The sequence below is a fragment of the Anas platyrhynchos genome, chromosome 2, assembly GCF_047663525.1.
Source record: "Anas platyrhynchos isolate ZD024472 breed Pekin duck chromosome 2, IASCAAS_PekinDuck_T2T, whole genome shotgun sequence".
In the NCBI taxonomy this organism is placed as follows: Eukaryota; Metazoa; Chordata; class Aves; order Anseriformes; family Anatidae; genus Anas; species Anas platyrhynchos.
The window spans coordinates 90,534,601-90,560,566 of record NC_092588.1 but is presented as its reverse complement, the minus strand read 5'-3'; the positions used below and the strand labels follow the sequence as shown (position 1 = coordinate 90,560,566).

The 25,966-nt window shown below is 35.6% G+C and overlaps 1 protein-coding gene across 5 annotated transcripts; it reads left to right on the top strand.

Annotated features, from left to right (window-relative positions):
- The first annotated feature begins 685 nt into the window (after positions 1-685).
- Positions 686-23,315, top strand: SLC35B3 (solute carrier family 35 member B3). Of its 5 annotated transcripts, none has more exons than XM_027451596.3 (11): positions 686-908; positions 4,340-4,618; positions 5,984-6,105; positions 7,946-8,100; positions 9,569-9,676; positions 14,359-14,456; positions 16,805-16,897; positions 17,326-17,437; positions 19,566-19,677; positions 21,631-21,700; positions 22,634-23,315. In XM_027451596.3, the coding sequence occupies exons 1-11, from the start codon at positions 897-899 to the stop codon at positions 22,676-22,678; spliced, it is 1,206 nt and encodes a 401-aa protein (XP_027307397.1). In that variant the 5' UTR covers positions 686-896; the 3' UTR covers positions 22,679-23,315. The 5 variants fall into 5 exon arrangements, with proteins under 5 accessions (XP_027307397.1, XP_038030191.1, XP_027307399.1 ...); XM_038174263.2 differs by having other exon boundaries at positions 688-866; XM_027451598.3 differs by having other exon boundaries at positions 689-859.
- Positions 23,316-25,966: the final 2,651 nt, after the last annotated feature.

Here is a 25,966-nt window from a genome sequence, read left to right as displayed (position 1 = left end):
GTGAACTAATAAATATGCTAAAAAATTCAAAGGCTGATGTATTTGTCACTATTATCCGTCATACATACTGATTTACTATGCTAGCTTCAATAAATAAATAAATAAATAAAATTGAAAGAAAACTTTTAAAACATTACAGACATAAAGCCTTGAGTTTCCCAAATGCTACACGACAATAGATAAATATTGATGTACAATGTTAAATATTTTGCACATTGCTTCTAGGAACGCAGCATTTCCATTTTATAGTCCAGGATGATTCATCACTAGACTTTATGCGTTTTGAAGTTATATAGTTTATGTATTTGCACAAAATCGCCTTCAGCTACCTTTCTCACAAGCTTTTTACCTGATGTCACGTTCCCTACGTTACATTATCTGCGTGCTTTGCAGTTACTGCCCTGACTTGCCTTTTCATGTGTCACTATTACACATTTTTATTATTTTCCTCCTGCGGTCTCCCAGGGGAGGACGACGAGAAGGTCCCCCCCTGCGGAGCAAAATGCACTTTGGCGGCTTTTAGGGGGGCAGTTTCATCGGTGACTTAAAGACTTTGGTTGAGCAGCCGAGCACCGCCCGGCCAGCACCCCCCCGCTGCGTCCCCCTCCCACCCCCAGCCCCTCAGGGGCCAGGCGGGAGTCGCCGGCCGCCGCCCCAGGAGGACGAGCGGAGAGCCGAGCGCGCATCGATGCGCTCGACGCTCGCGCCCCGCCGCCGCCATTTTCTCCGCTGAGGGAGGGAGGGAGAAGCACGGAGGCGGAGGAGGAAGAGGAGGAGGAGGAAGGAGAACGGGAAGGAGAAGAGGGCGGTGGGTGCTGGCGCGCCTCCCTCCCTTTTGGCCTCTTCCCTGCTCCGGCAGGTACCAGGTGGGGCCGGGAGAGGGGCGGAAGGCGGCCATGGGCGCGGCGGTGAGGAGCGCGGAGCGGGCCGGGCCCGGCGGGGGGAAGGGGCCGGGGCCGGGGCCGGGGCCTGGGTGCTCGGGAGCACCGGGCCTGGCTGCACCCGGGGGCGTGAGGCTGCTCGGGGGGAGCCCCTGCTGGCCTGGCCTCGGGGTGCGGCGTGGGCAGGGTGTTGCTGAAAGAGAACGGAGCTGCTGGCGTCTGCTAAAGTGCTGCTCTGAAAGGGTGCTCGCTGGGGTTAAATAAAAACTCCCCAGCTCCGTCGTAGTGTTTATTCTGTGATGGTTATAAGTCATGAACTTTTAGGAGGCCAAAGACGTTTTGCTTTTCTAGTTACATGCTTGTTTTCGTCTTTTTTCATGTAATAATTACTATAATTACCTAAGTTAAAACTAGCATGGCATGCGACTTCTCCTTTTTTTTTTTTTTTTCCCCAAATGAATAGAGATTAGAACAGAATGTATCGTTGACCTAAAGACTGTCTGTTTTGTTTACACTACTACACAGGAAGAGGGAGGGATGTGTTCTACACAAGGCAGGATGGCACTATGCCACTCGGCACTTAATAAAACAGCTTCTTGTTGCACGTTTGTTGAACAAGTGGATCATTTGCTTGAGGGGTTTTGGTAAGAACAAAATAACATTTTTGATAGTGGCAAAACTAATGGTTTGAGAAGTCACGGTGGACTTCAGAAAAGTTCCTGTGCTGTTGTCAATTAAATTATTTGGTGGAGAGTGTTTCAAGTGGCTATGTACACATAGTGTTTGTCCAGTTGCTAAATAGTTGCAGTTCCTTGAAATGTTTCTTCAATACTGTTTTGTTTGTTTCATTTAGAGTATGATACAAACAAAACAGTTGTTCTGTATCATCTTATGGATGTCCTTGGGCATGACTAGAGCTAACAGTGCTGTTTGTTACTACTTCAGTGGTGGATTCAGTAAGCTGCAATAAATGAAATGGACAGGTCATAAAAGCTGGTGTTGTTGCTGAGGAAATAATTTTCGTATAAACAGCTGCAAATTCAAAAGTGTGCTAATAAGTACACTTGTTACTGTCTGGACTTCCCTCTATATTGGATCTGTGATGTTCTGTTCATCGTTCAGGCATCTTACAAATAATGTCTAAAGTAGTGGCCAAAGTGGAAAACTTGAGTACAAAACTGTGAGTTGTACAGGTCATCCCGCTGATGGACTCTTGAAGTACAGATGACAGCACGTGGCTACGCACTGTGCCACACATACATCATTCTCTGTGTTGAAGTTTAGGTGAAAAGTGAGACTTAGATTATTTCTGCAGTTTGTGATCCTGCTGAGAAAATGTGTTATTAACAAATGGTCAAGAAAGATCTGAACAGGCAGTAACGAAACTAAAAGTTCAACTGTGGTGTAAACAATGGGTATATTGCCTTTCCATGGTAGTGATTTGCTCCTTGGGAGTGAAGTTTAGTCCTAACCTAGCTCACAATTCTTTCAGCAGGAGTAGTAATTTGTATCCTGCTTTAGTCATCTGTTCTGGTAATGAGGGATTGCCAAGTGCCTTCTGCAGATACCTTTGCTCTGTTTGCCATGGTGAAGGAACGCAGTAAGCACAGGACTGAAAGGGCCTGCTCAGTAATCAAATCCAAACTTAACAGCTCCACATAATCACTTTCATAAAAGACATCTTATAAACAATTCAATTGTTTCATCTTTCATTTTTAGTCTGTTCTAGAATGCTGATAGTTTTGGAATGCAAAAGGAATTTCTAGTGAAGTTTTATGATCGTTGTATGTCAATTTGCTCTCATGCTATTACCCTTAAAATTAGAATTATTTTTCCTCTTTAGTGATGATCACTTTATTGAAAGCAAGTCTGTTCTCTTTGCATCAGGGTTTCACTAGGCTGGGCAAGTTAAGCTTTGATCTTGATTCCGTTCAGAAGTTGGGCTCTCTGTTCCTTCATCCTGATAACCTTGCCTGCAGTCATTCTTTAAATTTGTCTTCGCGAGGGATAAGTGTGTGTGGTGCTGTATGCAAAGGCTGACCAGTGTCTTATAGGATGACAGGGGTACTTTTCTGCCCCTGCTGAAAACGCACACTTAACCTTTTCTTTTTCCTTTTTCCATTTTACAGCAACCTCATTTTGTGATTAACTAACAATCCACAAGGGTAAACTTTCTACCTCTTACTTCTGGTTTTCATCTAAGGAGCTCTGAATTTAAACAGAAATAGTTATTACAGTCCCTAAATTGTTATTATAGTCCCCAAGCTATTCTTTCAGAACTCTAATAGCAATCTTGTTCCAACATGGTAGCAGGTTATATCAAAGAAAAGGAAACATAACCACAATGTAAGTTTTATACTAATCCATTGTGGTTTTTTTGTTTGTTTTTTTTTTTTTTTTTTACACTGCAATAATAAATGACCAAAGTCCACGCAGAATGCATTTGCTGTACTTACTGCACGATCTGGTTTTCATATACTAGCATATTTTCCATTTTAAGATGGCTGGAAGAGTAATTTTCATAGATGTATGATGAAAAGTATTTTTGAGCTGGGGATCACAACCTGCTGTGTAGTTAAGACCAATATAATTTAATTTCTGTCTGGTGACTGAACTAGATTCTCAGCTATCCTTAAAAATCTTGGGACTACTGACTGACCAGTGTGTTTGTCTTGAGGCTGAAAAGGAAAAAACATTTCAAAAGTCATACTCTCTACTGAACTAGAGGAATTATTTGTCTGTCAGTCTAGTAAGCTGCTAAATTTCTTCTCCAGACTTGCCTAATTTTGTTTCTTATTTTACATGGAAATGGCTACATGTAGTTAATGTTAAAGGGATTGCCATACCATATACCTTATCAGATAACAAGATTAATTTCCGAGACTGGCTTCTTAGCCTTGTTTTCATTGTTAACTCTTCCTCCGAAGTGTGTGAGAAATAGTGAATAGTGAGAATGAGAGGGTAATTTCTTTCACTTCAACACTTCTAACCAATCAAAGGCTCAAGTCTGTAGCTTTCAGAAAACCTTCACCAGCCATGGGCTAGTGTGGTATATTTCACTATAGAAATAAACTAGGCAGAACTGCAGTGGCACCACACCAGTATTTTCACTGGGCTTAGATCTTGGGCATCATTCATCTCCTAGGTAGATCTCCTGTGAGTGCTGGCATAAAAGGGCTGTTTGGAGCTGTTAGGGAACTGAGGCTAATTTTCTGTTGCTGTCTTTTTTTCTGTGAAGTGTGAGAATACTACTTTCCACATCAAGCAAAAATGCTTTCAAAAGTGTTGAAAGGCCTCTTAGTCTTGGACATTAGAAAAGATAAGTAAAGCCTGCAAATAAAATTAACCAAGCAAAACTCTGAACACTTGGTATTATCCATGTAAATTCCACATTTGCTTACTATTATTGTTTGAAGACTGTATGTTATGTCTTGTCTGATTCTAGTGTTTCTTTTCAGCTTACAGACAGAGAACACAAGGAAAAAGAAGAACAGAAAGAAGATAACAGCAGCACCGAATGCAGCGAACAAGGAGTCATGGATCTGAAATTCACTTCATCAAGAAAATACATTTCCATCAGTGTACCTTCCAAATCTCAAACTATGTCACCTCATATCAAATCAGTAGATGATGTTGTAGTTCTTGGTGTCAATCTTAGCAAATTTAACAAACCTACTCAGTTTTTCATCTGTGTTTCTGGAGTTTTTATGTTTTATCTAATCTATGGATATTTACAGGTAAATGCTATGAACTTGTCTAATAACTTGTCTAGTGATACTTTCCTTTTTCTTTAAGTTTTAGTGCAGTAGTAACATAGTATTTATTTTAGTCTGTGTAGACATCTAAAATGGATATTGATTGTGAAGCTTTCAGAATTGTAAGAGCAGTAAGCCATTATGTAATATAAGACTTCGCCACAGTTAATGTGGCTATGAGGTTTGGTTTGGTTCACTTTGACTTGCTTTTTTACGTCTGTGTCTAAGGCACACTGTGCTATACAAAATTGTTTTTAATGTATGTTTTTATATGTGACCTCATAGTCTTCTGAAAAAAAAAATAGAATGGTACAGACACACATGCAAGTCTCAACTGGTGTTGAAACCTCCATACTCATCTGAGTTCTGTGAGCGTAGCAGAGTAGTACTAGTCTGTTTTCTCTGTATTTTATTTAGTACAGGGCTGAAACAGACTATGGTGATTTGTTAAGTGTAAGCGTAATCTTTGGGCAAATGCTAGATTTTATGTTGTTTTAGATAAGAATTTCTTTTACTGCCAACCTTTTTGCTCTTATCAAGTTACATTTCTGTACCTTTCTTTAGAAGTTGAGATGTGTCTTCTCAATAAAGCAGTGATTTAAAAAATATATTCAAATAATCACGTTTCCAGTGTAGTTTTCAAAAACAGCTTAAAAAATTTAATTGGAAAATAGTTACTTTCAAAGAGTAAGTTTGTTTATAACAGAAAGCAGAACAGAATCTCTAAAAGGAAAATACTAAGCAACTTTTTTTTTTCCACTGTATAGTTCTTCTGCCCTCTCTAATTATACCTGACACATACATAAATGCTTTATGCAGTGCATGTATTTTTCCATAGCAAATTGTTCCACTTTTAAATATCCTTAAAGCCTACAAATTTATAAACTCACAAATGCTATTTAATTTAGGAACTCAAAATTTTAGGTCCGCATTTATAAGAGATGAAAATTACTAGTAAATATGTCTCTTAGAGAAAGCTTGAATTTCATTTATTGTAAGTTATTTACAAATTCCAGCAAAAAGTATTTCTGTAAGTAAATGAACTGAAAAACAGACAGAAAACCATCCGTATTTTGTGATAAATATTCATGGATCAAATGTATTCCCCCCCCCCCCCCAATGAATCAATTTATTATTTTCAGTAGATTTACACCAGAAGTAAATGTTCCCATCTTTTGAAGAAACTAAATTGTCTTTTTCAGTACTTTGCAAGTAATATGTGACAGCTGAATTCTAGTTAATAACTGGCAGGTGCAAAGGCTAGATTTGCATGTACGTGAAGAAAAATGTGTTGACTTCAATGTTTTGGTGTATGCATGTGACATTGGTGGGTTTTTGTTTTTATAGGAATTGATATTTTCCGTGGAAGGTTTTAAACCTTTTGGTTGGTACCTCACTTTAGTGCAATTTGGATTTTATTCCATTTTTGGACTAATAGAATTGCAGTTGGTTCAGGACAAAAGGAGAAGGTATGTGTTTTTTCCAAGCATTTGCACGCTATCCATCAACAAGGAAATATTTTGATATTTATGGTAAATTTCTGTTGTTCAAATGTAAATTTTGTAAGGTATTGGAAGCAGATCTGTAGTATTAAAAAAAAAAATTAAAGATCTGTACTTACTAGACGATGTTAGAAAATATTTCATAAGCACCCACTTAGGCTTCAGACCTGCGAACAGTCTTGTTGACTGTCCTTCCTGTCACTTTGTTCTGCCTATGGAGTGTGTTTTGTCTCTAAGGTAGTTGATATAGAGTGAGTCTTGTTTGTGCTGCTTCTTTTTATTATGTCTAGAAAGCCCCAAGTGCAATTCACAGCACTTAAAACTATCTCTCACCCAAATGTCTTTTCCTCAGACTTTGTCTCTTCCTAACCAACAGGTTCCTATGCATCTTGGACAGTATCAAAGCTTTGCTTTCTTCCACATGGCATTCACATTTTTTGAAAGAATGTGTCACTCTGCCATTGAATTATTCTGTCTTCACTGCAGTCAACCAAGTAGATTCTTGCTGTCTTGAATCCTAAAGATATGGTGTAGTTCCTTCTGATTCAGTGTGGCCATTCTGTGGTTTCCTGCCCTAATACAGCCTTTGCAAGCTATATTGAGGCATTCTGAAAGCTTGGAGACAAGTCATCGTGGTGTACACACATTTTTAAAATTAATTGATGCTTTATTTCCTGGTTGAGCACAACCTGTTTTGGTTACTTGTAGTTATCATCAGCTGACTTCTCATACATTGATTTTAGGTAATAGATTCCTCTCCAATGTAACTTTGAGAATCTTTTGTTATTACTTTTGACAATGACAGCTAGTATTTCAAGCTATCTGTCTTTTGGAGATGCATCAGATTATGTGTAAGCTGCCTGTTAGGCATTATGTAACTAGCAACTATTTTGGTAATTAAAATTAAAATTACTGCTTATAGTACATGGCGCAGTATATAAGTTATGTTGGAAGTGTAGAACTTTAGTATTATCTGTTTTGTTTTCTGTAATCAGAATATTTTTGTAGACATTAAAAATCTATTTCCTCATTGTTATGCTGAATCTCTCTTAAATTTTATTATACAAATTTTTCTTGCATGCCTGCATCACAGAATGAGTTATGGGTAAGACACGGTTACCACAAGATGACATCTTATGTTAATTGTGGCTTTGAGTACACACAAAAAATAGTTGAACATGCGTACAGCAGTAACTTAAAAAAAAAAAAAATCACAAATAGTGCAGTAAGAATTTCTGATGGATCACTTGTTGTCAGGTGATGACTTCATCAAACTGCAAACAATACGTGTGAAAAAGTTTGAGGAGTCCCGTTTATGGTATCTGAATGACTTATCTTTCTGTTGAGTTTTAAAAAACAATAGTACCTTTTTTTCTGCTTTCTTCATTCTAAAGCTGTCAATGTTCACATGAAAACTTCAACAAAAAATCATCACAGTGACTGTGGCAGGACTAAGATTCAGGGTATCTAGGTATACCAACTTTCTGCATTTCCTCTCATAAATAACCTAAAGCCTTTGCCTTGATTGCTCTGTAAGTCTTTAATTTTCTGGGAGAGCATTATTTTTTCAGTACTTTGTGAGCCATTAAATTTTTTGTTTTGCATTTAAACACTATTTATTAGCAGTAATTGAAAGAAATGAAATTTGAAACAAGTCATTATGTGTTTTTATTTTTTTATGGAATGAAAATCAGTAAGAAAAATGATCAAGTTGTATTAGGAACATATTCCTTTACCTAAATTTTCCAAGCTAAGTATCTTCTAGATGTGTCTGTAATACCCAGACTTGTATGTTTATATTTTGTAGAATTCCTGGCAAAACCTACATGATGATAGCATTTTTAACAGTGGGAACAATGGGTTTGTCAAATACCTCTTTAGGATATCTGAATTATCCTACTCAAGTCATCTTCAAGTGCTGTAAACTGATTCCAGTTATGGTAGGCGGGGTTTTTATACAAGGTAAGTGTTTGTCTTGCTGTTAGATTACTTATTTTTGGGAGACAACACAGTTTGGAATCCTGTACTTTAAATCCCACTGAGGTTCTTGACTAGGGAGGAGCAGGTAGCATTTCTTCTATAGAAGGAAAAATGTGAATTTCTAAAGTATCTACGCAGAAAATGTGGTCAAAAAAGCTATGGGTTACTTGCAAAACTTCAGTTTTACGTAGACTTTCTTAATTTTCAAGTCATACAACTTTGTTTTCTGAACAAAAGCATTTCATAAATGAACAATTTTCAATGCTGAAATGGAAAAATCTAGCCACAATTAATTTATGAAGGAATTCACTGCTCTTTTTGTTTGAAAAGTTTGATTTTTATTAAGAGCTTGTTGTTTTTTCCTAGTTCGTATGCTTAATTGGAAGTGTATCTGACTTCAATTGGCCTTGGCTAATTCTAGAGTTATAGTTAGTATCTGAAAAACAGAAGAAGGGTTCTGGAGAACACCAGATGAAGACTGTAGATACGTGAATAAACTTCAGAGTGTCTGGAGTTTGTAGGTTAAAGTATATTATAATGAGTCTTTATGTACCAAACAATAAGAAAGTCAGTAAAACTCTGAATATGAATGCATTACGGAACAAAATCAAGAATGATGTGTGTGTTTGTCTCACCCTCCTAGTTGCAATAGAAAACTTAATTCTATAGGACTGTGGGCAAGCATATACATTTTTCTTTTTTCTTTTAGAAAAGAACATTTATTCAGGCTTGATAACTTTACAAGCTTACATATGTGCATATAGTATTTATCATATATTGAATCTTTTTGTATCATTTGAACTGGTATTCCCATGAAACTTCACAAAGCTGTAAATTTTATAGTAGTTGTCTGTTCTCAGAAACTGTGATTTTTATTTTTTCAGTTTAAAAAAAAAAATAACTTAGAGGCTTATATTGAAAGTATTGTTCCTAGAAGACGAATGTCTTCTTTAAAACAAGACATCAATACTCCTGCTTTTTTTATTTCCCTTTCTTTCTCCACCTCCTTTCTTTACGTCGTTTCTCTCACAAACCCGAAGACAATTTAGGGTTTTAAAATTTCCCAAATGATGTATTAACATTTAGGAAGGTCTTCTCTCCGACAAAAAGAAAAGACAGACAAAGTATCCTGCATAAGAGAAAATTTAAGAGTAACATCACAGTTGTCCTGAACTTACTGAGATAGTGATTTGTCAGGGAGAATGTGCTTTCTGTCATTAGGTGTAAAGTTAAAGTTGACTACCAGAATCTGTTAAGATCCTCCTCCATGTTAGAAACTTCTGCTACTGAAGAAACGGATTCCAGTCACAAAAGACCAGAACATTAAGACGTCTGCTGAAGTAAAAGATAGACATTAGAACAATTTTTCCTTGCCTTCTAGGCTGCTGACAGAATAAACACCAAATGGTTAGAGGATTACAGTCTCATGTTGTTTTTATTGCTTTTGTAGGAAAACGTTATAACATTGCAGATGTGTCTGCTGCCCTGTGTATGAGTCTTGGATTAATATGGTTTACTTTAGCTGACAGCACAGTTGCACCAAACTTCAATTTGACAGGTAAAGGTATATTTTCCAGTTTATTAAAATGCATATTTTTTTCTACAGCAAGTGTTCCGTAAAAGTTCTAAGAGTTCTTGGTGTAGTGCCTCATATCAAACTGAAAACACAGGTTTGGTTTTGTGTAAACTAGCAGTACTGTATCTGCGGCAGTAGAGGCGTTTATTCTAAGCCTTAGTTTTTAGTTTCTTAAAACTTCTGGAAATACCACCATTTAGGATGAAACATCACAAGCTTGTCCTTAAGAAATATTTACTACCCAGTAGATATGTAAAAGTCAATATGAAAAAATACAGTCTGACCATTTTAAAACTTGAAAAGACTCTTTTTTAGTTGAAACTTTGTTTTTCCATTTCACAACTATTCGCTTTATATTTTTTGATGATCTCATTTAGATTTACTACAGCTCTTATTTAGAGTTATACACACTCTAACTTTTCTATACTGAATAAAATCAGAAATATTTTAACCCCCTTGGGTTTAAAAACTTGAGTTTCTATCTCAAGTGACAGGAGAACTGGTTATTCCTAAAAGACATTTTTTGTACTTGGTCAGTGTTTGTATTAATACTGAACCTTGAAAAACATTTGAATAATCAACTTTTAGTGTGTTCTTTCTTTGAAATTCTGGGATGAGTTATAGTAACTTCTATGAGAAACATTCAGTGTGAAACCTTTATTCCTCAATAGTGGAGGCACGTTTTTATAGGTTTTGTTCCTAAAAATATGAATAAATTCCTGGTTTAAAAAAAAAAAGCTTTGTCTTCACAGAATGTTATTTCATTTATTGTTGCTGATGATCAAATGGAAAGGACTTGTGATGTTGTCTAAGCTCTATATTTTTTTTTGCCTTGCTCATAAATTCTCAATATAATCCTGTGAAGTATATAACTTGCTGTAAATTAATGTGTTGGTGGTGTAAATGGGTGCTTGAGCAAAATATATGTATTTTGATTATAGAAGGAAGATGGTATGCATATGATTACATTCTAGTGTTTTCTGACATACAGGCATGTAACCTTTACACCTATTTTAGACTATTCCAGTTAAGTTCACTCAAGTTGATATATTCTCTTTGTAAAGTATGAATCATTTTAAATATATGCTGTGACTTAATCTGAAAAGATTTGAAAAGTTCCTTCTTAAACTGCATGGGATAGGGTAAAGTGCAGTAAATGTAGCAAAATCCTGATGCCCACAAATACAGCCAAAATGCAAGATAAAAACCTTTAAATATCTTCAGAGAATAAACAGTGTCTTTCATTATCACTTTCATTATCAGTTTATTCTGTACATTTCAAACAAATTTGTATATATTGAAGCTTAGAGCACTAGCGTTTGGGGGGTGTTAGTTCTGTGAAATTAGAATGTAGTTCTAGAATTCAAAAGTCTGGATCTTCCCTTTGGAAGGTGATTCAAAATTCTGTCACTCTGCACCTTCTGGGGAGGTACTTTCTCCATTTCTCTGTTCCCTTATTTTATTCTGTGCCACTTAATATAATCAGGAAAAAAAAAAAGTTTCTTAATGGAAAAGCTAAACTTTTTCATTTTCCTGGATGAATTAAGGAACTATATGGTCCCTTCCTTCAAGAAATGTACTGGTTTTTAGTAATGTAGCAATACATATCTGATGAAGTGTAAAACCAGTGATCAGAATTATATATAAAAAAAAAAAAAAAGCCATGCTCACTCTGCAAAATGACATTCTTTTGACTAATTACCCTCTTAAATGTAAATCACAAGATAAGAACCAAGTATGGAGCGGTAAATGTTTATTTTCTATTTTCATAGAGAAATGAGCATTAAAGTATTTGAGGATATTAAAACTTTTAAAAGCATAAGCAGCAAAGTACATGATAACCTTCAAAATGATTATTCTCTAAAATTGCATGTTTGGTACTACCTACTTACAGCCCCCTAAATTTCTGAGTTTGTTCTAGTAATATATGCACACTTACGTAGAACTTTTACCATGCAGACTAGTATGATTCTAGCATGATTTCATAGAATTTCATAGAACTTCTATCAACTTGTTTGTTGAAGACAAAACATTTTACATATCACAGTTCTAAGAAAACAAAGCTGTGCTGAAAAATCAAACAACACACAGTCCTTGCTGTCCAATGCAAATACTAAAAATGGATCATGAGCAGACATAACAGTTTTGCCCATATCATGCCTTCAAGAATTTTACAAGTCTTTTTTTTTTTCTTTTTCCTGCTATTGAAATCCAACCTCACCTCAAAAAAGGAATCTACACAGGTTTTGTTTGCATATGAAAGAGTTCAGCAAAGAAAAGAGAAACTGTCTTCTGCCAGAACAGGTACCTATTCGTAACTAAGGAAGAAGTATTTTTTTTTTTTTTTTTTTCAAGATGAAGTTGGTAATAAGAGCTCAAAACATCCCCTAGCATTTTTAAATTGGAGAGGTGGTGGTAGATATCCTAGTTATGAAAAATAGAGGACCTTCAAAAAAAAGAGAAACTAGAAAGGAATAGTGTCCAGAAGGAGGTGATCTTGAAACATTGGTGCTATCGAAGCTTCCACTGTTCTGGCATTACAGGCATAAATGGAAATTAACTATCTTCAGCAAAGAGAAAAACGTTACTTGTGTGCAGGTTCCTCTGCCCTAGATTATATGTGTGGATGCAGTCTAGCGTTTTGCAGACTGAGGTGTTTTGTCCTTCGTTTCACTGTTGTTTATTGCTTGGTTACCTACCTCTAGAAGGTGGAGTATTGAAGAGATCTAAAGGGGCTGATAAGCTCTAAACAACTTATCCTTTAACAGACTTGCATGGTGAGGATTGCAAATACAAGAATGTGTTACTGAGGAAGCCATTTAAGTGTGCGGTAGTTTATGAATGTATACCTAGGGTTAGTATCGTAATGTCTTCAAGCATGCTATTTATAGGGTCAAATACTGTTGAAGCGTGATCTACAGTCTCATCTCTTCTAGAACTAACTTAGGACCACTTCTTCCAATCTCTTTTACTCATGCTTTCCATATTACACAATGTTACTGCACTCACTCCTGTTTTGCTGCTGCTTCTTGGCAGGTGCAATGCTGTCACAAGTGGAACGATTTCTGCCTTTGTGCCCCAAAAACCACATGTAGTATTAACATGTATCTTGTCCCCACGTCTCCCTTCTATGTGCACTTGCCCTTCAGATTCCAGATAACTTTTATCATATCAATCCAATACTGAATCCATGCATTTGTCCTGTGGTATGCCTTGGCCATTAAGCACCGCTTGGAAGCGGCATGAATGAGAGTACGGATGGAGATGTGCTTGATCACTGTATGGAAGTGATCTGCAGCAAAGCTATTGGTCGGATGGAGTTACTATACCTTTTGGATTGGAGCTGAATCCATGTGGTTAATATCTCTAAACTGTGGTTTTTAGCATAACCAATACTATTGTGGTTGTCATGTCATTTCTGTTCACTCATGCTTTTTCTAGTGCATGGTAACTGGAATAATGAATTGTTGTCCACACCGTCTTCCGTGTTGTTTCAGTTGCATGTTTGCATATGTCTAGGATGGAAAAGGAAATGGTTCCCAAACTAAAAATGCTAGTTTGGAAGCTTGCATATATCCAGAAGCTTACCAAGGAGATACCACCTGGTCTTTTTTTTTTTTTTTTTTAAAAAAAAAAGTAAGATCTTTCAATCCTGAAAATTATAGAAATTATAGGAAGTGGGATTTTTCTTCTCTGTCAGGAGCTTATCCACCATTTGGTCCGTCGGAATACCTATTTTGAGACCCCTGAATTTAAGAGTATAATATTAGGGAGATAAAATGGTGCTTCTTCCAAGTCTTCCACTCATCATTTTTCTGACACTCAGCTTTTTTTTCAGGGACCAAGACAAGGACAGGCAATAAACATGATTTTGGTGTCTGATACTTTTTGTGCTGCAGGTTTATATAGTCGTCTTAGAGAAGGGGTATTTCAACCTGTGTGCATCATTAATTTCCTAAGCTTGCAACATTAAATGTAACAGTTGTTACATTCATGAGAGAATCGAAGTTTTGAGGTTGAAAAATGAATTGTGACTGCAATAAATAGTTATTAATTTTTGCTATTGGAAAGCTGATTACATTATTGAATCTGTAGTGACTTTGTTATGACCAAGTGCATTAATGTTAAAACTATGGATTTTATACCTAAACAATACTTTTCTCTTTAAAAAGAAAAAAAAAAAAACTATTTCTGTAATGAAAGGTTTTTGCTGAACCTTTCATATTTGCTTTATCACTACGTCTAATGCCTCTGTTTTACTTTTTCCAGGGAAAATGGTATAGATTAACTGCTAAAAAAAAAAAAAATGTTATCTGGTTATTTATCTTGATTCAAAAATAAATACAATTGACACTCTTTCACTCTTGTACTACGTAGAACTACAGCTTGCTTCTTTCTAGTAATGTTCAGATATTCCCATCAAGCGTAGAGACAAGTGTGGTTCAGGACTTAACTCACAAGAGGAGTGGGAGTCGACACTGCTTTATAGATTGTTAAAACTTTTATTAGCATAATGAAGTAGTTCTGCTGATGTTCAGAATGATACAGATATTTATTACTATTCTATTCCTGAGAATTTTCAGGATAAGTAGAGTGTTTTTGTCACTGCTCTGTTTTGCTGATAAATACTCTCAACAGGTTTTTTATTTCTTTCCTTATATTAGGTGTGATCCTAATATCCCTTGCCCTCTGCGCAGATGCAGTTATAGGAAATGTACAGGAAAAAGCTATGAAGTTGCACAATGGTTCTAATTCCGAAATGGTAAATACCAGATTTGAAGTTAGTGTTCTGTCACACACAATTTGAAAGTATTTAAGTAGTCATACTGATAATTCTGTCGGGGTGTGGGGGGGAGGTTGTTAAAAGCCTGAATTAATACAGACTTTGAAATCCTTTGCAACTTTAAAATAACGTGTTCTATCACAGGCAACACATCAAACAACAAAGTAGGAAACTCATTCTGTTTTTCTCTTTCATATGTGAGTAGTGACTCTTGCTGTATTCTTCGTTTTTTTTCCTTCTGTTCTTGTTTTCTGTTTTTTCATTATGTTTTGTTTTTAACCTTTCAGGGGTGCTGCTTTTCAGGGGTATGCAATTGCAAATGTATATTGCAGCTAAAAAAATACATTATTTCTAGCAGCTTTTTTTTTTACATAGAGGGTAGAGTCTACCCTACAGGCCTGAAATCAGTAGAGTGTTTTCTGTATTGTCATGCACTTGATCTCTTAAAAAAAAAAACAAAAAAAAAAAAACAACCAAACCAAAAAAAAAAACAACAAAAAAAACCTGTTTACAGTTCTGGTATAGATGAATGTCTGTTACATGAACACATTGCTTTTCCTACTTGATAGACTTCTGATTCTAGAGCGTGCTACCATTTGAGAGGCAGCCTCTTGTGGAGCTTGTTCTGTTGAAATCAGTAAAACTTTTACTTTTGGATGTTCCTGATTCAGTAAAATACATGATTTTGAAAAAGTATTGCTCAATATTTTTATATACTTCTTTGAAACAAGGATTATTTGTTCACATCCCATGACTTATGTAAAACTTAGGTTTGAACTTGGCATCTTTTTCTCTAAAATCAAATCAAGATGAGCAAATCCTTTCATTGTAGCCAATATTATTTGAATATGCCACAAATAAAAACAAATCTTGAAGTTGTATTTGATGTTTAACTTGACTGATGTGACAGGACAACCTAGTTCCTCACTTATGAGAACAGCTTTATAAATGGAGAGAAAACTGGTTAGGAGCAAACTTCATTTATGCCTGAAAATCATTTAGGTTGGCTCAAGAAGTTTGGCCTGCAGGTTTCTGAGAAGTAGAAGAATATACCTGAAAGGTATTGCTGTGTTCTTTTTGTTTGCTTGTGCTTTTTCTCGTTATCCACTGCTGACTGCTGCCAGAGTCAAGAGTTCTTAGCTAGGTCAACATTATCAGACCCGGCTTAGCCTTCTACAGCTATAATCTCTGAAATCCATAAGTACATCCATAGCTTTCTTTTGGGATTTCTTGCCCAATTTGCATCTTGCCAACAGTCTTCTGACAATTGCTACCAGCCTTACAATGCCTCTGATTTCTCTAGACCTTTGCTTTTTGTTATGTGAACTTGAAAGCAGTTCTGCTCTTGGAACATATATCGATCCTCCTTTATTGTGGAGCAGTGTTACGTGTTCTGTCTTCTCATGGTGTTGCTATCAGTTGTTAATAGGCTTATCTTTGTAGAAAAGAGATATTACAACAAGGAAACAGTTGATTAAAAAACTTTTCCATAAGAAGTGTGTCTGTAACTGACACTGCTTTGGCATGTAATAAATCATTGTGTTCTAGCTAGTAATATTATGTGGACAAGTTTTGCTTACTGTCCCCTTTCCCACAAGAAAAAGCTGCAAACAGCTGAATGCCTCCCACTGCACCGGTGTATAGATCAATGGGCAGTTCCAGCTTCTGTTGTTGCTTTGACATGAGAAGAGTGAATATAAAGATTATCTTGTCATTGTATGGAGCCAGGAATTTTATTAGGGTACAGACAAAATGAAGAGCTTACTTCCTTGCTGAGAAAGATGTGTTCTGAGCTAGGCCAGAGCTGGTCATATGTGAAGATTCAGTATCCTATAGCTGTAATGCAGGTGTGCGCTGTAGGTTAACTGAAGTGGCACAGATGATGCTTCATGACACGTTCTGGCAGTTCAAGGTGATTAAGTGCTGCACTTTGCATGTTTAATGGATCTTTAACGTGCAGGATAAATAGCAGAAATCTATCTACCTTTCGCATATTGTTCAACCTAATTATATAGTTGTCTGAAGCTTTATTTAGGCTGTGAAATCCTGGATTTGAAGAGTTTAACAGTCAACATTGACCTCGGGACATTAACTGTCTAGCTTAAAAAAAAAAACAAAAAACTTATGTGGCTGTGGGTAGGAAGAATGCTTGTTGTTGACTTCTCACTGTACATCAGCTGTTAAAGAAATAACTAGCAAAAGTATCTTCAAACATTTCAAATTTAACTCAAACTGAAAAATATTAATGGGGCCATATGTTCAAAAGCGTTTAATTATCTGCTTTATATAATATCACCTGATAATTATTTTCTCTTAAACTATTCTAGGTTTTATATTCCTATTCAATAGGTTTTCTGTATATTTTATTCGGATTAACATGCACTAGTGGATTAAGCCCTGCAGTAACGTTTTGCTCAAAGGTAGGTGCAAAGATTTCCTTTTTTTCTACAAACAACCTCATTGGAAAACATCGTTCTGTATAGTCTGGAAAAAACATCACCAACTCTCTAATGTTGTTTTCATCGTGTAACTTGGTTGTTTTCTGTTGTTCATACATTAATGCAGTTGTTACAGTTTTTGATGTATAAGATATATCAGATAATGTTTAAAAAAAAAACAAAAAACAAAAAACAAAGGCAAAACAAAATCACAGGACCAGACTCATTTCAATTTCATAATTATTTTTCCATTATTTAACTAAAATTAAATAAAGATCTTTGCATGAATGCATTGTTGAGCAGCTTATTATTGCTCAAGCAGTTGATTAAAGTCTGTAGTTTTATGTCATTTTGCAATACCTCAGGGTTTGTTTTCACATTTTCCTAACAGGCTTTTTTTGTTGTTGCAGCATCCAGTTCAGACTTACGGTTATGCATTCCTTTTCTCCCTGACTGGGTATTTTGGCATATCCTTTGTTCTAGCTTTGATTAAAATCTTTGGTGCCCTTCTGGCTGTAACAGGTATGAACAAATGATATCTTTCCTGCTTTTGGTATAAAAACATGAAGTAATCTTGTTATTTAGGACAGCTTCTGAGAATAATATTCTGGCTTTTTTTCTGTTCTTTGTGCTGACCAGTCTTGGTTTATTTAGTCTGGGTCTTCTCTCGTAGTATATATTTGGGAACTTCCCAGTTCGTTCTGTGTGACAGGTTCAATGTTGAAGAGCCTATTAAGCAATCTTGTGCATGTAGCCTATGCTACATGTATGTTTTAATACAGAATCAGCACTGTTCTAAACAGAGGAATTGCTATGGAAATACACGGCAAGATACAAGGAAAAGATAAATACTATTTGAAATGCGTAAGGCATGGAAGGCAGTGTCATCACTCCTAAGCACAGAATTTCTGGAGGTTACCAACAAATAGTATTGCTAGAAAAAGTGTGTAGTACTCCCCTGAAGTTTTTGGATGTCCATAGACTTTCAGTGGAAAACTGGGGCTACATTGTAAGAGGTAGCAACGTTAAGCGTATACTCCGTAGTCTGTTCAAAATAAACAAAAGTGGAACAGATTCCAACTTTTGTCAGAATTTGAGAATGTCTCCTTGGTTCTTTTTATTAAACTGAATGCAATAAAGGGTATTAGTTTTTGATGTCAGGATATGAACCAAAGAAACTTCTCATGGACTGTGTAACAGCTGCTTAGTTATCTCTAAATTGCAGGTACTATATTAATAGTAGCCTATTAATGAAAGAAGCAGAATTTCTTACCTTGCAGTTCCTTTTCTGGACTTACGAAGTAATTGTCCTATGACTGAAAAGCAGTCATGCTTTCTGTTGAATATGTAGTATAGGATATATCAGAAAAAAACTAAGTATGAATGTAAAGTATCAGTGATATATTGAAAATGTTTTTTTGCCTATTACTGGTGTATCTGCTAGCCCCACATGAATGTAGAAAAATATCAATCCATAAATTACATCAAAAGTTATTGGAATCCTCTACAGGCTAAAAAAGTCACTAAATGCTATCGTAACTGCTCTTGTGACAGTTCGCATATAATTAAAAGTTTGTGAGGTGGTGTTCTTATCTAACAGTATAATCATTTTTTGTGAGTGAATGCAAATCAGACCTTTCTGTGCTGACAGTCTGCAGGTATGTAGCCAGCTTACTGAGGAAAAAGAGGACTTGAAACAAGAGGCAGTCACAACCATTATAGATTTTCAGTCTTTAGGTCAAACTTGACTCTTAATCCATTTATAACTGGATATAACCTTCATGTTGAGCAATCAGTCATCTGGAAAAATCTTCTAGAGACTGAAATTGTAATACCTAAGACTATCTGAGGAGCGTGCTGAGCACAGCAAATCTCAATGCTGCACTGGCAAGTAACATCATATGGTTATACTTCGTCTTTACCAATGCATTGGCTGATATAAGTGCCTTAAAAACAATGAAAAGTATTTAAATATAATGGAAGGACAACTGTATGGCTTCAAAGAAGTGAGCTTATCATTAATTTTGTCTGTGCAAGATCCTTAGTGGAACGAACAGTATAGAATACAGTTAAATCAAAGGAATTGCTGATAAGATCGGTACAACATTGTTTGCACTAGTTTACTGTAGCTTGCATCAGTATTTGTGATGCTATGACAAATTTTAGTATGTGATGAGTGTGGCAAAGCTAGCTACAGTAAAATGACATAACTGTGTTGCAAGCAAGTGACTGCTTTTAGCTTGTGTCATTGTGAGTTTGTAAATAGTCATCAGAAGTGTTTACCTGTCAGAATATCCTCAGTTGTCAGGATAAGCAGAAACGACCCTGCTGTTAATGTTAGCAGCAGTTAATTGTGATGTTAAGATTTTCACTGTATATAACAACACTGAAAGGAAAGTCTAAGCTATCTGATCATTTCTCAGCATCTCTCCATACATCTGTTTCCAGACTATCCCTAAAACTATTACTCTTCAGTATATGTAACTGCTGTGGAACAGTGAATTGTTTGTCTGAAGAAAGCTGTTGCTTCCAACCTTAAAACATCACTTGTGTGAACTTTCCAAAACTAAGTTACTACCTATCTAGCTGTTTTGTAAGTAGTTACAGTAGTCTGTCAAGAACAGTTACATCAGGCTCATTCCTTCCTCAGGTTACCTTTTCTTTAAAATCAGTCACAAGGGACTGGGGTGGGGAGGTGTAGCAAGATGCCATGGAACTACTTTCCTCTCTTCCCTCTTCCCCCAACAGCTGGTTTCTGCCAGGTAATGTCTACTTCATTTGCATTAGCAGAGAGGAGAATACAGACGGTTGTTTTCTGGACATGAAAGTTGCATGGTCTGGTTTCCTGTTAATTCTTACCTCTGCAGCACTTCTGTTTGATGTTTGTTTTAAAGTTCAAGAGATCTACTTTCTGGAAGCTGGCCCAGATGAGGGGTTGGTTCATGTATTGAAATAGCTCTTAAAAAAAAAAAAAAAAAAAAAACTACCTGTGCTAAAAATTGCTTAAGTGCTGTGGAATAGAAGACCCTTCCCAGATTTCCTTGTGCCTGACCTTGACAATCCCTTTCTGTCTTGCCTGTAGCAATATGAAAATGTTTATCATGCCTTGGAAGACCACATTCATTACTGTCCCGCCCCCCCCCCCCTCCCCATCAACCCTTCTCCTTGTTGGGGGGAATGGGGTGAAGGAGTTTAATGAAAATTGTATTTCTATTAGCAGAATGAGAAATTATCAGACTTAATTGGGAAAAAGAATAAAAGGCACTTAATTTAGAAGGAAATGGTTACATAAATATTTTAATTAATAACTGATTTGAAAGAACAGAAATACTCGTAATTAGAAAAACTGAATTTTACCATTTTTTAAATTATTCATCTGTAAACTGTTTTCTAATTAAAACTCAATTTTCTTTTTCATTCTACTTTAATTTTTCATGTAATAGAAAATCATTTTATTTGATGTGCATAAATTTCTTAATGTATAGAAATTGTTATTAGGAGGTTGAGACTGGGTCAGACAAAGCAATGGTGAAGGCTGTTTATTTCAGTATTAAACATCTTTTTCAGATAAGATTTTTGGGGGAGAATAAAACTTGCTTTACTGTCCAAAAAAAGGCATGAAAATACATCAGTAGTCACTGTTTCCTTTTGTTTTGGTGTTACACTAATACTCATGTGGGTATGGTTATACGAACAAGGTCTTCTTAGCCTGTTATAGCAAAAGTACATAATAAGCAAAATATTTTCTGTTAATAAAAAAAGGCATGGTTTTCTAATGGTCCAGACAATTGTACTATGATCTTTATTAAATGAGAAACCTGTGCTGTCATGTATCACCTTCCCAGGTCCCTTCTCTGTAGCTGAATTTGTACACCTGGCTGCTTGTTACTCTTTTCAATGTTTTCATAACACTTTTACTTAGTTACTGATTGCATGTTTCAGTGATAAACTATGTATGTTTCCCAGTATACAATTTACTAGCAGAATTTTATTCTTCATAGCAAATAGCATTGAAATTGTTCAAGTAATTGTTGAAATTTATAGTTAATTTGAAAGTAACCCAAGCAAATAATTTAATTCAATTTTGGTAACAGAATTGTCCTCAGTTCTTACTACCTTGATTCTTGCTATTGATGAGATCACATGTAGAAGAAGGCCTTTTAATAATTCTAGGAAAGCCTACTAAGCCACTGAAGTCTAGCGTCCTTGGTCTCTTAGGTTTCTAGCCAAACTTGTATTTCTCTGCACTGCTAAATAAGTAAAGCTACAGGATTACAGATTGCTGGTTCCATTCCACTTAAAAAAAAAGGCCCAAAGCAACATGCTAGACCATTGAACTGTAATAAAGTGAAGTAGGAATGGCAAGAGATATGTTGTGTCCAAATACCCATGGATTCGATCCCACTTTTTTTCCTACTGTAACAGACGACTGCTTTTAGTTTATACAATAAGATATTTGTATGGATTGTTCATTGCTTTCAGGTACTGCAGATACCTAACTGGAGCTGATACAGCATGCTTGTTTCACATAACATGGTCCTAGCATAATTTCATACTGTAGGAATGTGCCTACGGTTTGTTTGCACCAAGGATGATGATCATTTAGCCAGACCCTTAACTGGATAATAAGGGTATCTACTAATATCAAAGACTGTTTCATGTTCTTACATTGTAAGTAAATTATTAAAGAAGTAAATGTCTCTTTTCCTCTGCAGTAACAACAGGAAGAAAAGCAATGACCATTGTGCTCTCTTTTCTGTTCTTTGCAAAACCATTCACATTCCAGTGAGTATTTATTGTTTTAAATGAGATTTTATTTATTGTATAAAAATTATCATGTTGATCATAGAAATACAACACCAGTAATTAATTACATTCAGGCTTTAATGGTTTTTGTCTTCTGTCTTCTACAAATGTTGGCAATCTGTTGTGAATATTGACTGACTTGTTGATGCTAATCATGCTAGAGAAAATAGTTTCAATTTTTCTAAGGGTCTGGAAGACAAATTGTTTCACATATTGGTATTTTTTGTTCTTGCTTTTTAAGAAAAATCTTAGGTAATATGTAGTGCTTAAGACACTTAATAAATTGTTTGGGTACTTTCTCTAGGAAGACTTGGCCTTACACTGGGACATGCAGCTCAGTTATTTCATTGATCCTAAATATTTCTGATCTGAAACAAAATAGTGTTTGATTTTATTGCTATCTGTAAATTTGAGACTTCAGAACAAAGCTTACAGTCAAATGCCCAAATACAATTTATTCCAGCTAAGAATGTTGAGGCTTTAAAATAATGGAGATCTAAATTAAAAATGCACATTTGGAGGTATAGACATAAAGCATTGAGTGAAAATGTGTTTTTGGACCAGTAATAGAGAGAGTAGCTCTCCTAAATGTAGGAAAGAAAAACATTCTAAAACCCCTCAGAGCTGCTTTATTCCTACAAGAAAGAACAGGTTCTGTTTATTGTGTTTTAAATATCAATGCACCTTAACTCTCCAGCCTGGACAGGAAAATGAAGGGTTGAAGGACAGAAGAAATAAAGACTCGAGCAAATTCTTTCTCAAAGTCTACTAAAATGTTGTTGCTGTTTTTCTTAACCTTCTCTCTTTAGGGTTGGAACTTTATATTTATCTAATTCATAAGTATTGATATGTAATCACTACAATTAAAGTGTTAATGGTAATTTTTTTCCCCCTCCTTTCCCTCCCTTTTAGGTATGTGTGGTCAGGCTTGCTGGTTGTTCTTGGTATATTTCTTAATGTTTACAGTAAGAATATGGATAAAATCAAACTGCCTTCGCTGCATGGTGTTTGGAAAAAAAGTGTGGAAGAAAGAAAAACAAGGACGTTGTCGCAAACTGTATAGACAATGGTTTATGGTCTAGACTATGACGACTATGACTTAACGTTTTATTGGAACAGTCTTCAACTGATTCACTTTCCAAAGGGAACATTATTAAAACCAAAGGAGCTGAAGGCATATTGTCTGCTTGCAGATGGCTAGAAATGCACATTTTTGTGAGCCCTTTCTTCAGAGCACTTGAATTCATCATAAAAGGTGTTAGAGGCCATTGTCAGATGGCTTTATCAGTCAATGAAGGACAGCAGCTCCTGGCAAACTGCTGAGAAGCTGCACCCCAAATGTGACACACTAGAAGACTTACTTGGGCATTTTAATAATATTGGTCGTGGCTGGTTTGAGATTTGTGGTTCTCTGTCTTTGTTAATTGTCTAGGTGAGGTAATTTAAATGTAATACTGTATTCACGTTTAATGGAACCTAATCAGCAACTGGTTGACCAAATTGCAGTTTTAAAGATGGAAGATTTAGAATATGATATGCTGTCACTTTTTCATTTTAAATAAAAATATTGTGTTTTTTTAAGTTATTGATCAGATCATCACGGAACTTGGTATTTCTTGTCATAATTGAAATTTTTATGGGAATCTTAAGCTGTTGTTCTTTTTGGTTATTGCTTGCAAGTAAGAAAATGCATTTGAACACTCAACGAGGGCAGAATGGGTTTTTAGGCCCCAAGCGGCTGAGAACACAATGAAAAGTCATGACTGAAGCAGTGGCGTACCAAGCTGTTATTTGCTTATTCTGTGGTGAAGTACTAAATTTTTAGTGGCCTGTGGACTTCCATGTCATAGTGATGTAGAGAGAAATGAGAGGTGGTCCTCTGAATTAATATCTTCAAATCAAAATTGTTTATTTTCAGTATTGGACTAAAGAATAACAGCACCTGCTACTGTATTTGGGATATTTATTGTGTTGGTCTCTGTGTGGTCCTTTGAATTTAAAATGATTATGGTACAAATTACAATTTTCTTTATTTAATGACAGGGATACAGTGTACTACCAGTCTTTCTTTTTCATTGTAAATTTAAAAGATTGCTGGAATTTAGTAAGATCTGTTCTCTTACTTTCGTATTCAATTCATTATTGAATCATTTGCCTTCTCTTTCATTTTATGTATTTAACAATAGCACTTTAAAAATACTTATTGCTTTACAGTTCATTATTCACACAGTTACGATGTTTTTTGTTGTTGGGTCCCTTAGATGCATCTTATTTTGTGTTCTTTCATACAGAATGGATGATTGATTCAAATTAAAGAAATGTAAATTTGACAATAGAACTGTGTGTAATCAGGAAGAATGTACAAAAATTGAAAAATCACAGGATGTATTGCCTTCTGCTAAAAATACTAATTTATGAAAGTAATCCAGTGTCTGGCAAACATTGTGCACGTTTTAGGATGAATTGCTCTACCAAGGAGCTTGTAATCAAAGCACAGACAAAAGCGTGCCTTAAATTTTGCTTAATAATTTGGTGGCTAGCATATGACATATTAGGTGTGTTATAAAATAGGGCAGGGAATAACGTAGCTATGTTGGCACAAGTGCAGAGCTGCACCAACAACTGTGCTGTTCCTAGTGCTCTAGCTACTTCTGATGTGTCAGCAAAGCCTTTCAACATGTGACTTGCCAACAATAATAGGTGTGTATATGAGACTTCATTGTGAGTGTAATAGCTTTCATTTTTGAATTCCTAGCTGCTGTATGATGTATTGTCATGGGTTAGGTATGGAGGTATGAACTAGACAAACAGATGAACCTTGAAATAAAGAAATAGAAAGATGGCCTGCTATGGTTATCACTGATATTTTCATGTTGCAGCCAAAGTTGTATGGTAAGATATAATAAAGGGTTAAAATTTAGGATTTGATGCAAAAGTGTACTTTGGACCAATCAAGGGAACAGATGCATCTTTTTTTCCCCATTACATTTATCAAGGCTTTTTATTCCAATTCATTCTTCTCCCTAAATTAAGTTGCTCTCTGCAGTGGGGTTAAGTTACCTATCAGGCTTAAAAGAGGGGCAGTTTTTGAACCAATGAAAGGAAAGTTCTGGAGTAGAACATTGGCTGCAATGTCCAGGTTGGCAGAACTTGGTAATTAGAATTTGAGCATCAGTGACTATATTTCAGTCTCTGTTTTGTCACCTATAAACTGTCTGTTGTTAAACTTTACTGACCTTCAGGGAATCAAATTATGTGAAAGCTATCATCCATGCATGAAGTTATAATAATTCATATGGAATCTGTTTTCTGTAAATAGATAATATAAATTTTAGAAATCCCAAAGTTTCTGGTAAAAATTAATATATACTATGTAGGTTGCAGAACAGTTTATGTAGAACCATGGAATCATCTAGGTGGAAAATACCTTCAAGATCAAGTCCAACCATCAACCTGAGCTGCTGACTCCACTCACTAAATCGTGTCCATTCATGCCATGTCCACACCTCTATTATAGTGCAATTTTGTTTGTATTTTCTCTTGAGAACATAGTGTTCACTATCATTTGCCTTAGAATTTACCCTTGATTGTGTACGAGACTGACTTACTGGAGTACATGTTAAGGGAAGTTTGGAGTTTTTATTTCATTAACTATAGAAAATGATTTTGTTTTACAGGTGTTAGGTACTTTAAAAAGTGAATTTTATAGACAAAGAAATACTGTAGATTTAGCATAAATTTGTCAGGTTTTTATTTTCATAGGTGTAAGTTTACATATTGTTGAGTAACAATTGCTAAGTATGTGAAAGAACATGCTTACAGAAATGAGAGCAGCTCATAACTTGTCAGCTGTCATGGTCTATGTAGTTTCATGCTTTCATTGAAGTTTAAAAAAAAAAAGTATTTCAGTGAATTGCTGTATTTTTTTAATGAGCTTTATAGCATGTACAAGTAAGAACCTGACAGGCCTCCAAGTGTTCTCATTACAGAACTTGGGTTTAGGATCTTCTGTATTATATATGTATATTGTTTTGTGTTGTCTATGAAATATGAGTAAGGGCTTGTTTAAGAAGTAACTGTAAATTCTTTATTTTTCATGGGGGAGCAGTTACGTTGTTGTGTTGGTTAACCCTACCTAATGTTATGTAGGCTGATAGAAATAACTTTTGCATTTTACATTCCTTAGTTCCTAAACTCTTCACAGTAGGTATTATGGAACAACAAAAAAAGTCACCATAAAATTTA

Bases quoted from the DNA above. Each gene is read 5' to 3' on its own strand.
- SLC35B3 (XM_027451596.3), top strand. The intron at 14,457-16,804 runs GTAAATACCAGA...AAACTATTCTAG, and splicing joins ATGGTTCTAATTCCGAAATG to GTTTTATATTCCTATTCAAT. The intron at 19,678-21,630 runs GTAATGTCTACT...TTTCCTCTGCAG, and splicing joins CAACAGCTGGTTTCTGCCAG to TAACAACAGGAAGAAAAGCA.